At 42.9% G+C, this 16,279-nt stretch overlaps 1 protein-coding gene across 1 annotated transcript in view; it reads right to left on the bottom strand.

Annotated features, from left to right (window-relative positions):
• Positions 1-800: 800 nt before the first annotated feature.
• EXOG (exo/endonuclease G) overlaps positions 801-16,279 on the bottom strand; it is a 33,944-nt gene continuing 18,465 nt past the window's right edge. Inside the window, exon 6 of the mRNA XM_003735082.6 lies at positions 801-5,650. Coding sequence (XP_003735130.1) covers positions 5,216-5,650 — 435 coding nt within the window. The 3' untranslated portion in view covers positions 801-5,215. The remainder of the gene's footprint in view (positions 5,651-16,279) is intronic.

The raw sequence follows: 16,279 nt of genomic DNA, 5'->3' as shown, positions 1-16,279 counted from the left end.
AATATCTCAAAAGGACTATCAGGTGAAAGGAGGTGCCAGCCAGTTTTGTGAGGCCTGGAATGGCAGTTTGGGCCTGTCATTGATGGGTAGGAATTACAAGGGAAGGTTTCAATTTCATCTTACGAAGATCTACTATAAAGAAAATTGCACCGTAGGGCCCCAAAGGGATAGGAGAACACACTCCCTTCGAGATACTTGGAAGCTCGAAGACCACTTATCTGACAAAGGACTCCTGTCCAGTGGCTGTATGTACTGGGAGAGGGTGGAGGTATAGTAGAGGTCAGTCTGGCTCCAAACCCTAGTTGATCAGCAGAATCACTAGTGTTGATTGTCTAGAAAATACACATTCCAGGCTGGGTGCAGTGGCTCACGCCTAATCCCAGCACTTTGGGAGGCCGAGATGGGCAAATTACTTGAGGCCAGTTCAAGACCAACCTGGCCAACATGGCAAAACCCCATCTCTACTAAAACTATAAAAGTTATCCAGGTGTGGTGGCACACGCCTGTAGTCTCAGCTACTCAGGAGGCTGAGACAGGAGAATTGCTTGAACCCAGGTGGCACAGGTGGCAGTGAGCCGAGATCACGTCACTGCACTCTAGCCTGCGTGACAAAGCAAGACTCTCTCAAAAAAAGAAAACAAAATACTGATTCTAGCCTCACATCAAATCTATGGAATCAAAACCTCAAGAATAGTTGGAGAATTTATTTTTTGAGGCAGATTACTCTAGATTGAGACTAGTTATAACAATATGAACCTTGATTGAAATCTATATTTAGGAGGAAAAAAAAACCATTTAAATGACATTTTGGAAAGCCCAGGCAAATTTTAATAGGAACTGTTTATTAGATGATATTGAATTCTGATAATTTTCTTAGATGTGATATTTTAGAATTATTGGGGAACGTCCTTATTCTTAGGTGATACAGCTGAAGTATTAAAAAGGTGAAGCGTGACATGTCTATAATTTACTTTTTTTAAAAACCCAGCAAATTACTTTTAATAATTTTGAAAAAAGAGAAAGCACATGAGACAAAATTTGGGGTAGGGGAAAATCATTGCACTCTTCTTTCAACTTTTTTGTGGGCTTGAAATTTCTCAAAATAAAGTTGGGAGGAGGACTATGCTCCTAATCTATTCTAATGTGAGCCAAACATGAGACTCGCTGGACAAGATAACCTTTGCTATTCCATCCAGCCTGACAGCTGGGTGCCTGATGTCGGAAGCGGTCTGCATTCTTTGTGGCTTACAAAGCTGGAAGTTCGATACTGGGGTGGTGCCACAGCTGAGGCTAAGCCTTGCAGTGACACTAGGCCACAGTGACCCCCAGAGGGACTTGGCACACTCAGGGGCAGTCCACCCCTTGGCCACAAGTGGCATGTTGAGGAGCAGGAAAGAGAAGCCCATCGACACCCTCACTGTCACGAACTGCATGGGGCCATGTCAACGCAGTCCATCTTGCTTAGCCCTCATGACCTGAGGTTTGCTCCCTGACAGTGGGGCTAGACTAGAAAAAGGAACACTGGATCCCTGATAGACAACTGCTAAGAACGATGACATCCAGGACAGCATGCCAGGTGGAGGCTAGCCGTGGAGACCAGCAGGAGCAGGAGTTTCACGCCTGATGTGAGCCCAGCCCTGACCAAATCCACCAGAATGAACTAGAGTGAGGATACAGGAGGCAGAGGCACTGTGCCAGGAGGCGGAAGGGAAGATGGGTGAGGGGCATGAAGGAGTGAGCTGGGAACAAACAGCAGCGCCTCACTACAGGTTAGGTTCAGGAATGGGCTGCTAATGGGAAGTTCATGATTGCTGGAGTTGATGTCAATGACACTTATGTTCTCACAAGGATGAGGCCAGAGGACGCAGGTAAGTGACATGGCAACCTTCAGTCATCCCAAGGATACAGCCCAGCCTATAGCTCTAATCAAAGGTTTGAAGGAAAGACAAAGGTTTTCCATTGCTTGAAGGTCAAGGTACAAGGGGCAGAAATATTCGCAGGTATTTAATTTGGGAGCTGGCACCCATTCTCCTAACCTTTGCAATTTTTTGTACTGCCACACACAACAACAGTGGTGAAACAGCCTCAATTCAGAGACCAGAGTTTGGAATTTCACAGTAAAGGTATCACCAAGGGAGAAGAGAAACTTGGGATGTGTGTTTCCGGCAGAAGAGCCTACCCAGACTGGCACTTCCTCCACAGCAGCCTTTCTCTGAGACCAGGGACTGAGGGTAAAGAGAACACAAGGCAGAAACTCAGGCTCAGCCTACGCTGATTCTGAGTCCAGGATGATCAACAGCCACACTGCAGGGGCTGAGGTGATATGACAGGAGGAGAATTCTGACGTCTAACCAATTATTCACATTTCAAGTTTGTTTGGGGAACTCTTTTTTTTTTTTTTCTTTTTCGGACATTGTCTTGGTCTGTCACCCAGGCTGGAGTGCAATGGCTCGATCTCGGCTCACCACAACCTCCGCCTCCTGGGTTCAGGCAATTGTCCTGCCTCAGCCTCCTGAGTAGCTGGGACTACAGGCACGCGCCACCATGCCCAGCTAATTTTTTGTATTTTTAGTAGAGTCGGGGTTTCACCATGTTGGTCAGGATGGTCTTGATCTCTTGACCTCGTGATCCACCCGCCTCAGCCTCCCAAAGTGCTGGGATTACAGGCGTGAGCCACCGAACTCAGCCAGGGGAACTCTTAATGAAAGTGTTGAGACAATTCAAGCACCACTGTTACACACTAACAAATATCTTCAAAGTCTCCCTGATTTGCAAATCGTTTAAATAAATAAATAAATTTTGAAAAGTGAGGACTGGCAGACTGCAACTTTGTATTACAAGCTTTTACCTCCATTTATCACAATGACTGGGTAGCATCTTTCAAAAGAAATAAAAACCTAAGAAACTTTATTAATCTAAAAATAGAGATTCTACCATCTAGGTGAAGAGACAGGAGCAAGAGGAGCAGGAGCAGCAACTCCAAGGCTGCCGGCAATGCAGGTCAGCACAGAGCACAGCCACAGGGGGTGCTGGGAGGCCACCTCTAGAGATGAGCAGCAGGACTGATCCCACAGAGCTTCTCCCTCACACTCCTGGAGAAACACCCAGGCCCCACCATCACCTCTCCATTGAGAAGAGAAAATAACAGACTGTTTGGTCACAGTGACATTTTGGCTCTACATTCCTGGGGAGAGGAGAACTGGCACAACTTAATGGGAACAGTGTGATAAAACAGAATGGCACTAATCAGGCTACTGTGTTTTGACCCCTCAACTTTTCTTTTTCACCTAAACAAAAGAGCAGAACAAAGCCAATCATTATCATCTTATCCTTACCTTAAAGCCTTGGCATTTCTCTCAGAACACACACACCACAAAAATCTTCCTTGCAATACCACTTGAAAAGACAGCAGTGGTATGACGGATTCAGACAAGTTCTTATGCCCCAAGACTTTTGACTGACAATACTCAGGATGGTCCATGAAAGGACTCCATTTAAACCCAAATAGAGATCTGGCTCAGAAGAACAGCCACTATTTCCACCAGGCATGCAAAATGTCTTTGGACCTTTGGCCCCAAGTACCACCTGCCCTATGCTAGGTAGACAAGCAGGCACAGAGGCAAGCAAATCATAAGCTGGTGACTTTGTGGGCAGACCTTTTTCTTTTCTTTTTTGAGACAGGGTCTCCCTCTATCACCCAGGCTAGAGTGCAGTGGCACAATCATGGCCCATCGCAGCCTCGACCTGCTGGGCTCAAGTGACCCTCCCATCTCAGCCTCCCAAGTAGCTGGGATCACAGGTGTGCACCACCACGCCCAGCTAATCTTTGTATTTTTTGTAGAGACAGGGTTTCATTATGTTGCCCAGGCTGGTCTCAAACTCCTGGGCTCAAGCGATCCACCCACCTCAATTTCCCGAAGTGCTAAGTATAGGCCTGAGCCACAGTGCCTGGCTGTAGACCCTTCTTAGAGTCTACAGCTTGCCTGGAAAACAAGAACACATCGATCTGGCAGTATCTGGTCACTGAAAGAAGTGTATGTCTGGAGGCAAGTACGGGCTCTAACAAATCGCACACAGTCCTGCCCTCTAATTCCCAAGTACCCACTCTGACTCTCTTTCCAAAGAGCTAAGGAGGGTTCAATTCAAAGGACATGAAAGTCCATTTGGCTTGCACAGCAGACGAGAAACCAGACTCTTCTGACCAAGCACGCCTTGGGCCCACAAACGCCCACGGAAATAGGTATATATTTCTGCATCAAAAGCCACCATCCACGTCAAGAAAGATCTGAATCTGCCTCAGCTGTCTTTCCTCTCTTAGATCTGTCGGCCTCATACTTTGTGGATGACTACTTTGGAAAAGTGAAACCTGGGTAAGACATAAGCTCTCCAAGCCTCAATTTTCTCACAGGTAAAATGGGGTAGTGGTATTTATCTCAGAGGGTCATTGTGAGACAACACATGTAAAGCACAGAGCCTAACATACAGAAACATTTAGTGAGCAGATGAGTGCTTCTACATAGAGGTAGAGAAACAGCAGGTTCATGAGAGGAGAAAGAAGAAACAAATACACAGTGCATGTAAACAGGAACTACACAGAAGATTTCTAAAAGCCACCTCCAAAACCAGTTCAGGTCCTGGGGTGGGGAGGGGGGAAATGTACAACACTGAGTTCTAAGAAGGCTGAGCAGATACATCAGAGACAACCCATAGTTTGGAGGCATGGAGGCATGAAACCAAAAAACACCTTCCCAATACTCTACACCCAGAGGGACACAAATGCGTGTTAAATTGACATAAGATCACCCCTCCATCTGCAGGTGTCACAGCTCCCTCAATAATTACTTCCTGAGTCAAACATTGTAGATCTTTCATCTTTTGGGGGAATTTTTAGTCGTAAATTTAGGATTCCATCATTTGTTTAAAGCAAAGCCACTGGTAGCTGAGGGTTATGAAGTGTGCCTGTAGTCCCAGCTGCTCAGGGGGCAGAGGCAGGAGGACTGCTTAAGCCCAGAAGTTCGAGGCTGTAGTGAGCTATGATTGCACCAGTGGAGTCCAGCCTGGATGACATAGCGAGACCCCATGTCTTAAAGAAAACAATTTTTAAAAAGCAAAGCCACTAAAATATGTTAGCCTAAAGAGGGCATGCCTGCTCCATTACAGACGGTATCACACATATCTTGAGTGAAAACTAGGATGGCTTTCTTGTCCGGGTTCCTTACTGCTCCCTAGCTTTGAGTTCTTCTAGCTTCTTCTCATAGCGACTCATGAAGCAATCATCTGGTTCAATCCCCGCATTCTTCAAGTTTTCCAAGATCTTTTCCAGTCTGAGCACTGATCGGGCTCCCTCAATCTTTCTTGTGCTCAAGTACAAGGTGAACTCCTGGAAATCCAGGAGCTTACAGGTGTCCACAGAGCAGATATTCCGGATGTCACTAGTTCTATCCAAATGAGGAAAAAACACCAGTCCTGACAACTTCTCCAGGTCCTGGAGGCTCACTTGGAACTCAGTTAACTGGGGTTGGAAGCCGATGGCTTCATTGGGTACCACAAAGGCCCCTAGTGCCAGTGGTTCGGTAGAGGCCGGGCTTCTGCGGGCCAGGACCACCTTATAGAGGTGTGAGGGGACTGCCACATTGTCTGCACCAATCACCTAAAAACAAAGCAGCCATGTTAGTGATCCCAACTTGTGCTAGCAGTTCAGAAATTTCTTCCAAGGAAATTTATTTACTGCATTGCTGAAATGTACTTATAAACCATCCCACTCTGGTCTAATGAATCTAAATTCCACTGCTAAAGAAAATAAACTGACACAGAAATTCAGAGAAGACAAGAAGCTAACAGGTCAATTCTGATCATATTCTTTAAAATAACACAACCCCAGGCCAGGCATGGTGGCCCATGCCTATAATCCCAGCAATGTGAGAGGCCAAGGTGGGTGGATTCACTTGAGGTCAGGACTTCAAGACCAGCCTGGCCAACATGGTAAAACCCCATCTCTACTAAAAAAAAAATACAAAAATTAGCTGGGCGTGGTGAGGGGTGCCTGTAATCCCAGCTACTTGGGAGGCTGAAGCAGAGAATCGCTTAAACCCAGGAGGCAGAGCTTGCAGCGAGCCAAGATTGCACCACCGCACTCCAGCCTGGCTAACGGAGCAAGACCCCATCTCAAAAAATAAAAATAAAAAAATGTCACCCCAAAGATCAGGAGTCACAGTCTCTGCTCTGTTTGTAGGACAAAGGAATGCCATGAGTGAGTACTGGTTTTTTAATGGACAAGAAAAGCTGTCATTTTCTCTTCATCTCATAATCAGAACTTCTAGTGCTCTCCACATTCAAAGGTCACAGCTGCTAGCTTGGTACTTCCAGCTCTAGAAATAAAAACACAGCCTTAGTTGATGAAACTCACCAGGGAACTAAACAGCCTTTAGAGAAGCAGCCAGGTGCCACACCAACATTACCATCTCCAGGATCACTTCAACAAGGGCTAATTTCTAAAATTAAATTACTTAAGTGTAAATGCTGTTTGCTCAAAGTTTTGCATTCTTGGGCTTGTAACCAAAGAACTTCTAAACATGTTGTCCAACCAAACACTTTGGAATGGTATCCACACAATGAGGAAGCCAGAGCCAGGGTGAGGCCTAGAAAACGTAACTGAGTTGTGTGGGTTGGGTGAAATTAATGAAATAACATTATTACAAAATCTTTACAAATTTCCTCCCAATTGGCTTAAAAGCCTTATCTGTTTTCTGAAAAAGAAAAATCTCAACATCTATTTACTTAATGGTCCCCAATAAAATGACATAGTCCAACTAAAATATGCTCATGGTATTACTCCCCTCCCGGGCCCTTCCCTGGTAAGAGTCAGTTTTCTTTCCTGATCACACAGGTCCCTGCAGCAAGAATCCTTGCTGGGAGCCCAAATAAGGCAGAGACAAGACAGCTACAAAGGAAGTCTCTTTTCTGCTTTTTTCCAGGCTCCCACCTACATGGCACACAGCCTGGGAACTCCATGGCCATCTGCTGTCTGTCACACAGGAAGGTCCCACTGCCAAGACCAACTGCAGAGCATCAGGGAAGACCTATGCACAGGAATGAGTTCCATAACCATGTGTCTGTGAAGTTACCGAAAGGGGTTGGTCAGAGTGTGCTGTAGAGTTAAGTCTATGAAACTATACAAACTACAGACACAAAATCCCAGTCCTTACCCCAAAAATTCATTTATGCAGCTAAGAAGATCAGAAAATATTCTGAGAACCCTATGAAGTCTACAATTAACCCACAGATCACCAAAAGATGTTAATTCAACAATGCAACTCAGAGGTCCTGTGCCTGGCACTGCTGGAAATACAGAAAAGAATACGCTTTAAAGTATATGCAGCTGGTACCTCCACTCAAGAAGCTTACCACCTAGAGTGGGAACCGAGACCTACAGGTAGAATGCGGTTAGGTGCCAGTTCAAAGCACAAATAACAGCACTGAGGGGACTGGGGGAAAGCTGGGGGCCAGAACTGAGGGCACAGATGCAGCTGAGCCACGGTTTGCAAAGGTTGTGTGTGAAAGGGGCTTCAAGTATTCTAGGCGCGAACTACGGTTCTAACAGTTAAACAAAGTCTTGGTGCCACCTCGTGGATATTCCCTATCACTGCCGCACAGCTCAGCTCGGATTCTAACCGTTAAGAAGCCTTCAGGAACACCGAGTTGATTTTCTCTCCTCATGGACTACTCCTTGTCTACAAACAAATGGCAATTTTCAAAAATAATTAGCATGCCCATTGCTGCGAACTAGAGCTTCTAATCAGGCTCATTAAATTCCAGCCGAAAGTAAAGACGTTTGGCATTTTCAGTTCTCCAGCTTTACTTTACGGAAATCTGTCATTTCTACAGGTGTTTAAAAACTCATAAAGACTCGAAACAAAGGGATGGAGAAAGATTTACCAACCAAATGGAGAGCAAAAATAAATAAATAAAAAGCAGGAGTTGCAATTCTCACCTCTGATAAAACAGATTTTAAAGCAACAAAGATATAGTGGTAAAAGGATCAATGCAACAAGAAGAGCTAGCGAGCCTAACACCCAGATACATAAGAGCCATAAAGAGACTTAGACTCCCTAGACTCCCACACAATAATAGTGGGAGACTTATAGATCAACGAGACAGAAAATTAATAAGGATATCCAGGACTTGAAGTCAGATCCAGAACAAGTAAACTTAATAAATATTTATAGAGCTCTCCACTTTAAAGACACAAAATATACATTCTTGTCAGTACCACAGCGCACCTACTCATACGTTTAAATGAAATATCGATCGGCCATTATTAAGCACAATTATTGGCATAAGAGGTTTTCAATACCCATTTTTAGTATAAAGCAACATTCCCGTTCTCTCTCCCTCTTTTTCTTCCTCTTTCTTCCTCTCCTTCACTCCTTTTTTTTTCTTTCTTTCCTTCTCTCCTTTTTTTTCTAAAAAAAAAAAACTCTTAAAATTGCTAGGGGACTTCGATTCTACTTTTGAGAAACCTCATGGACACAGAAATTCCTATTAGGAACCACAGATGTGATCCTTCTACCCATGACCACCTCACAATATTTCAAAGGGGTAAAATACTATCCCTAGAACTAAGGAGAAAAATAAAAACTTGGCCATCACTCATCTCTTTTCATCTCTTTTCTGATTGTCTGCTCTGCTCTTAGGAAGCAAACATCTTTAATCTGTCTAATGCAGGGACAGGTCCTAGTTGGATATTCAGGGAAAAAAAACAGTTTCTTCCTTAAATTTAAGACACTTAAAAAAAGCAATCTTAAAATATTTTAGAGCTGTCTTCTTTAAAGATAACTCAACCTACATAATAATTTTTTTCTACTTTCGGAAAAATTGGGAGACTTCCAGAAATGTTTCTAAACACTAGTAGAGGTTTGGCGGGCTGGAAGCCCAGAGGGCTGGTCAGACCTGGCTTTCACTAAGCTGCAAGTCACGTCCACCCATTTCCTGTTTTTTCATTTATAAAATACATGATGGCTATCTCCATGGGTAGACTGCTATTTTCTGTTTTATAAATGCCTCTCTGATGGAATGATTATGAAGATACAATGACATGTTCGTTAAAAAAATTTTCAAAATCTATAAGACCTATATAAAAAGCTATTTTTGTAATGAACATCATTCAAAAGATACAACTGCATTTGGTACAAAAGTCGGTTTTACAGGGGGATAGTGGGAAACGTGTAATGAAGCGAGATTAGACTAGTTACAAGTCAACATTCAGGCTTCAGGGGAGAAAGCAACTTGGGCACAAATGATGTCCAGAACAGGACTCAGGCTTCACATAAACCAAGTCTAGTTAATCAGAGAGTCAGCAAACAACCCCTTTCATGTAAGATTTAGGTATGAAAATATAATGCAAAGGAAATCCTTGCTGCTTCTGAACCACCAAGCTGCCCTGAACTCTACGCAATACTGAGCAAAAACTGGAAGTCAACTGGGAGTTAACCAGAAAATACAATGCATAAGCTGGCACTCATTCGCAGCCTGAAGCTAGTTTTCTTATATGCTGGCCTGAGCTTGTTCCCTCCCATCCAAGAGACAGAAATGACAATTTGCCACCACCACCCGTGCCACCCAGCCCCAGAAGAGACCCACAACAAACAATATCACATTGAGCCTGCCATTTGTAAGGTCCTACATACAGTAACTGTGCCTCCAATAAACTATTAAGCAGCATCGAGAGGAAAAAGTATGTACCTGCTAGAATCAGACAGATATATTTGGTTACATTCCCCGGGTAAGACAAAAAAAGAAACTCCAAAAATAAAACTAGAGCGACAGATCAAGAGACCAAGCCCTTGAAAAGTCATGCCAATCAAGTGAAAGAAAGAAACCACGGGAGTCTGATAAACAACAAATCCGAACCGGAGTGGGAGAAGGAACAAGAAAAGTGAGGGTCACAAGGTGTGGTAAAGTCAACAAGAATGTGGTGCCCCCTGTGTTCTTTGTAAGTCCTCAGGAGATGCTTGCGTGGCAGCAGAAAGCCTGGAAGACGGTACCTCTCACGCTGGGTACCTGCTCCGGGCTAAAGGGTAGGAGGAGGCTGCTACGTTACGGTAGCACAAGCACCCTCTTTCTAGGCTGTCAGTAGTACTTGAAGATTAGGGTAAGGGTAGGGAGACAACCAGTAAAATAATTTAACTTTCATTAAAACAGATATGGAAATGAACAAAAGCATTCCCTAAATATAAAGCAAGAGACTTACAAATATATATATTACTCCTGTATCTCCAGGTGATGTCTCAAGACTCCTGAGAGCACTTTTAATTTCCTCCCCTTGTAATCCCAGCACTTTGGGAGGCCGAGGAGGGTGGATCACGAGGTCAAGAGATCGAGACCATCCTGGTCAGCATAGTGAAACCCTGTCTCTACTAAAAATACAAAAAATTAGCTGGGCATGGTGGCGCGTGCCTGTAATCCCAGCTACTCAGGAGGCTGAGGCAGGAGAATTGCCTGAACCCAGGAGGCGGAGGTTGCGGTGAGCCGAGATCACGCCATTGCACTCCAGCCTGGGTAACAAGAGCGAAACTCCGTCTCAAAAAAAAACAAAACAAAATTTCCTCCCCTTAGGGTTAGTACAGTGGAAGTTTGCAAAGTACTGCTATAAAACAACACAGATTGTTAAATATTTCTAACATTACCACCACCACCAAGTTCTAAAATCTGAAGCTCACTTTCTTGTCAGGCCATTTATAATGTCCACGCCAGAATCTTCAGGTATGTCTCACTTGTCTGGAATCAATCTCTTCTTGAAACAGGAACATCAGAGAAAGCACACGGATGACCTCAGCTATAATAAAGGGGGAAAGCACACGGATGACCTCAGCTATAATAAAGGGGGAAAGCACATGGATGAACTTAGCTCTAATAAAGGGGGAAAGCACATGGATGACCTCAGCTATAATAAAGGGGGTGACTCTGATTAGAGCTGTCAGATGACTCACTTCTGATAAAATCACTGCTACGAATCTTCCCTCCGGCTCACATTCACTCAAGTTCTATAATGATGTGATCCTTTCCTACATATTCTAACAGACATTTCTGCCTGGCTATAAGGAATCCTCCTCTTGGCCCATTTTCTGTTATTTTTGCATGCCAGCAAATATCACTTGCAACTGCTATCTCTCCACACCATCTTTTATGAACTGCTAAACTTAAGCTTTTGTATATGAACAGCACAGCAATTCATTTACTATAAACTTGAGAGCTTCAAAGAATAGCACCATGAATAACTGGCAATTGTCAGACAGATTCATGTTTGGATGTTCTCTTTGACAGTTACAAGCTATATGCCTCAGACTTCATCCTTAAAGCCTTGATTTCCTTGTCTATTAGAGAGAATAACCACTATTTTTTTGTAAGGAATGTAGTGAAGACTGAAGGAGACACGTATATAAAGCTACTTACATACTGCCTGGTATACCTGGCCTTCAATAAATGCCAGTTCATTTGCTTTACTTCCTCCAAAGTAAAAACACATATATGCTTCATTGCCTGGACAGAAAACTAAATAAGCCCTTTTATTGGGTACAACCTCCTAAAATAAGGTTCAGAGTATAGTTGTAAGCAAGCAGTAAATGTTGAATGGCTAGATCTGAAAAACAGAACACTTTCCAAGCATTCTGAATTGCCACACTAACTGCAAGACAGTCCCTTGGAAGCGGGAATTCATGATTCAAATTATTCATTGCCTGACAGAAACAGATCCGTCTCTAACATTGGGCAAGCCTGTGTCCCCATTCCCAGAATCATTAAAGGACATCATTTTACCCACATCATTTGTTATATAATAAACTGCCTACTTTTTCTTTTTTTTTTTTGAGATGGAATCTTGCTCTGTTGTCAGGCTGAAGTTCAGCGGCGTGATCTCGGCTCACTGAAACCTCTGCCTCCTGAGTTCAAGCAATTCTCCTGCCTCCGCCTCCTGAGTAGCTAGGAATACAGGCGCGCACCACCATGCCGGGCTAATTTTTGTATTTTTAGTAGAGGCGGGGTTTCACATGCTCGCCAGGATGGTCTTGATCTCTTGACTTCCGGATCCGCCTGCCTCAGCCTCCCGAAGCGTGGGATTGCAGGCGTGAGTCACCGCGACCAGCCAATTGTCTACTTTTCAAAGGCCCTTGCCTGCTGGAAAATTATCTTGAAATTCTTGCCTGAACTTTTTACCTGGTCATTTGGAGTTTCTGCCACCAGGCCCCAGCCTTTCCTTTTATTTTTGTCTTCTTCCCTATATGAATAATCTAACTTTGCTGTTTTCTCAGCATGTATCCTATCTCTTCTCATCTCTTCACATTGCCTAGGTAGATCTCACACGTCTGTATTTTTTAACCAAACCTCTCATGTTTATAGATACATGTGTGTGTGCACAAATACAAAAATTTGGCCCAAGTATATTCTTAAACTGGCAAGAATTTCAAGATAATTTTTCCAATTTATTTTACTGACAAACTATATTTTGCTTTCATCTAATAGATACACCAAAGGTTTTTAGGTTTAAAATTCTACCTGAAATAAAGTTTGGTTTGAAATATAATGCCAAATCTAATAAAAACAGTATTATTACAAAGATATTGTTAGTAAAAAGCATCAATATATAAAAGTAGATGTCAGTTTGATATGCTTCTGAGAAAACTGAAAAACCATGCTTCTCCAGAAATATGGATTCCTGGAGTCAATATTCAACTTTATGTACACACAAACACAGTGACTGCTTTCCTCCAGTGTCTGTCAGTCTCTGTTTTGAAATACAAAAACATGGGTTGGGTGCAGTGGCTCACGTCTGTAATCCCAGCATTCTGGGAGACCGAGGCAGATGGATCACAAGGTCAGGAGATCGAGATAATCCTGGCCGACATGGTGAAACCCCACCTCTACTAAAATACAAAAACTTAGCCAGGCGTGGTGGCATGCATCAGCAGTCCCAGCTACTTGGGAGGCTGAGGCAGGGGAATCGCTGGAACCCAGGAGGCAGAGGTTGCAGGGAACTGAGATCACACCACTCACTCTAGCCTGGCGACACAGCGAGATTCCATCTCAAAAAAAAAAAAAAAAAAAGGAAGAAAGAAATACAAGAACACAGAAAGCAGAGAAGAAAGGCCTTCTCAACAGTGAGCCATTAAAGGCAATGAAATTCATGTACTATGAGCTGTGGGGCTCTCTACCCACTATAAAAGGCTAAAAGTAAATGCGGTGAACACACCTGACAAACCAAACAGCAGAGTGAGCACTCAAGAATCAATCTGAATTGCTGTCCAGATCTTGGTTTCTAAACATCAATCCCCACTAAAAGGATCCAGAGCTCCTTGGAGAAATGGCTGATGGCCAAGATAAGCCTGGAACATAGCCTTACACCAGAAAGCAGGAAATGCTGAAAAACGATGAGGCTACATCAAAAGGACACAGGAGATACCCGAAGGAGTTCCCACTGGCCAGATCTGGGGCAATGTGAGCACCCAAATGAACAATCACAGTAAACATTAAAACTCACTGAATAAGAATAAATCTGAGTTTACACTGATAACAAGGAAAAGCCCTAACAGCAGAATGTCAGCTAATGAATGAAGGAGTAAGAATTAGAAAGTCAACCTTTAGCAACTGTGACAGTAATAACTACTTCAGGCAGGAAATATCTCTGGATGCTAGAACTACCGAGGGAATGTCTGAAGAGGAAAAAGATGCTTAAGTGTTTCCACAGATTACTTACAAGTTCCAAAAGAAGAAACGGTAAAGAAACCTGGCAGATGCCACTTCAACCAAGTAAAGTTAAAATCATCAATAATCAGACAAACTGACATTACGCACCCCTTGATGTCAGGCGCTGAGGACACAAGATCACTGCTGCTACATTCTGCCAAAACATAACGAATCATGAGCAAACAACAGAGAAACCCAAAGGGACACACCATGAAACAACTGGCCCATACTCTTCAAAAATATCCAAGACATTAAAGACAAAAGGCTGAGTCAGAAGCTACTTCAGATTGAAGGAGACTATCAAGACATGGTAACTAAATGCAATGCTCAATCCTGGTCGGATACCAAATCAGAAAAAAATATAAAGGATATGATTGGGGTTAAGTGGTAAAATTTGAATATGGACTAAATTAGGTAATATTTCTACATGTTGTTTCATGAATTTGATAATTATTCTGTGGTTACATGACAGAACACTTAGGAGGAAAGTGACAAGATATCCGCAACTAACTCAAATGGGTCAGAAAATAAAAACAGGTGTATGTGTAATATGGGGAGTACAAGTGTCGCAAAATGTTAACAATCAGTAAATCTAGGTGAAAAATACAGGTAAGTTCTTTTTATTGTTCTTATAACCTTTCTATAAATTTAAAATTATTTCCAAATAAAACATTAAGAAATATTAACCTGCTAAAAGCAAAAGACAAAAAAAAAATTAACCTGCTTTGCAAAAAAGAATAAATAGAGATTAAAGCAGGGTTTCCAGTTAAAAAAAGGCAAATAACACATGTTTTTGATCCACTCCTCTGCAAATTAAAAGGAAAAAAAAAAATATATATATATATATATACACACACACATATATATATACACACACACACATATATATACACACACATATATATACACACACACACATATATATATATCCATATATGGATTTTATCTTATATATAAAAATATATCTATTTATGGATATATATAAAATAGTTTCACTGACAAACTAATATATTTTTAAATATTTTATTTAAATATCTAAATAAATTTATGGATATCCACATATATATATATGGAATGGCAGTAAAAAGGTATAAAGCAGAACACATTCAAAGCAGTGTTGAAAGACGACAGACTAGTGCATTAGTGGACTAAGTACTGCCAAGAACCTCTGGAAGATGAAAGATAAATGTGATGACATTGTTAAGATAAAGAGGAAAACGCCAAAGCTGATACTGATATTTTTGCCACCCCTGCAGAAGTGTTCCAGCAAATAAAGGGTATCAGAATCAAAGTGTGTGACTGGAAAAATGCATGTGCAGAATTACTGTGCAACTCACAAAAGTACCAGGCCTTGTTCTGCCTTCAGATGAGGCTAGAAAAATAATGGTTCTCACTTTTTGTGGCCCATGTCCTTCTAGAGCTAGACACGAACTTACCCAACAACCAAGGGTCTGTGGGGCTGGAGAAATGGCTCTGCGCCACTGCCTCCATCCTGGGCAAACCCAAGGATGTGAGCATGGGCAGCAGAGCACTGGATGAGGAAGCACGTGAACACGATGAGTGCGGTGGGCCTGTCCATGGTGCTGAGCAGGTCCACTGAGCCCCGTGTGCGGCTGTGCATCTCCTCCACAGGCGTAATGGACACCACTGAGGAGAACCACAGCCACAGCACCCACTTCTTCAAGTTCCTCACTGAGGAGCTGGCCCTGGGCCAAGACCAAACAATTTTCCACTTTTCTCCCCTGGAGCTCTGATAGATTGGCAAGAAAGGGATGGTCATGACTTTTTTATGACTGGTACGGAGGGATGCAGGGCATCTGTGAGCTGGCTGCTCCTTCCAGAGAGTCCTCCTGGCAGAGGGCCTGGTGATACCAGCTTTGGGTAATCCCTCATGAGACATTCCTGTGACCTCATAATCCTCTTCTCCATCTTCATGTCAAATAAAGAGAGCATCCTCATTCACACAAAAGAATGGTGGTGTACATAAAACTACCCTAGAGAGCTTGTCATACATAAAGGTTCCTGAGCCCATCTTCAGAGTTTTAGGACATTTTCAGACACGCAAGGACTCAGAAAGTTTACTATCCATTGACTCTTCCAGAAAAAAACTGAGGATATATCCAACAATGCAAAAAAATTTATCTATAAAAAAAGGGGAGCCAGCTGCAGTGGCTCATGCCTGTAATCCCAGCACTTTGAGAGGCTGAGGCAGGTGGCTCACTTGAAGTCAGGAGTTTGAGACCAGCCTGGCCAACATGGTGAAACTCCATCTCTACTAAAAATACAAAAAAATTAGCCAGACGTGGCGGCATGTGCCTGTAATCCCAGCTACTCGGGAGGCTGAGGCAGGAGAATTGCCTGAACCTGGGAGTTGGAGGTTGTAGTGGACCAAGATCACACCACTGCACTCCAGCCTGGGTGACAGAGTGAAACTCCATCTCAAAAAAAAAAAGGTGGAGAAGATGGAAAAGAAGGATTTAAGATAAATATTTAAGGGGAAGAGGAATTTAAGGACCCAAGCTAGGAGTATCATCAAAAGAAA

The sequence above is a fragment of the Callithrix jacchus genome, chromosome 17 (genome assembly GCF_049354715.1).
Source record: "Callithrix jacchus isolate 240 chromosome 17, calJac240_pri, whole genome shotgun sequence".
NCBI classification, from domain to species: domain Eukaryota; kingdom Metazoa; phylum Chordata; class Mammalia; order Primates; family Cebidae; genus Callithrix; species Callithrix jacchus.
Note: the sequence above shows the minus strand (reverse complement) of the source record. Positions and strands in the feature narration are given on the sequence as shown.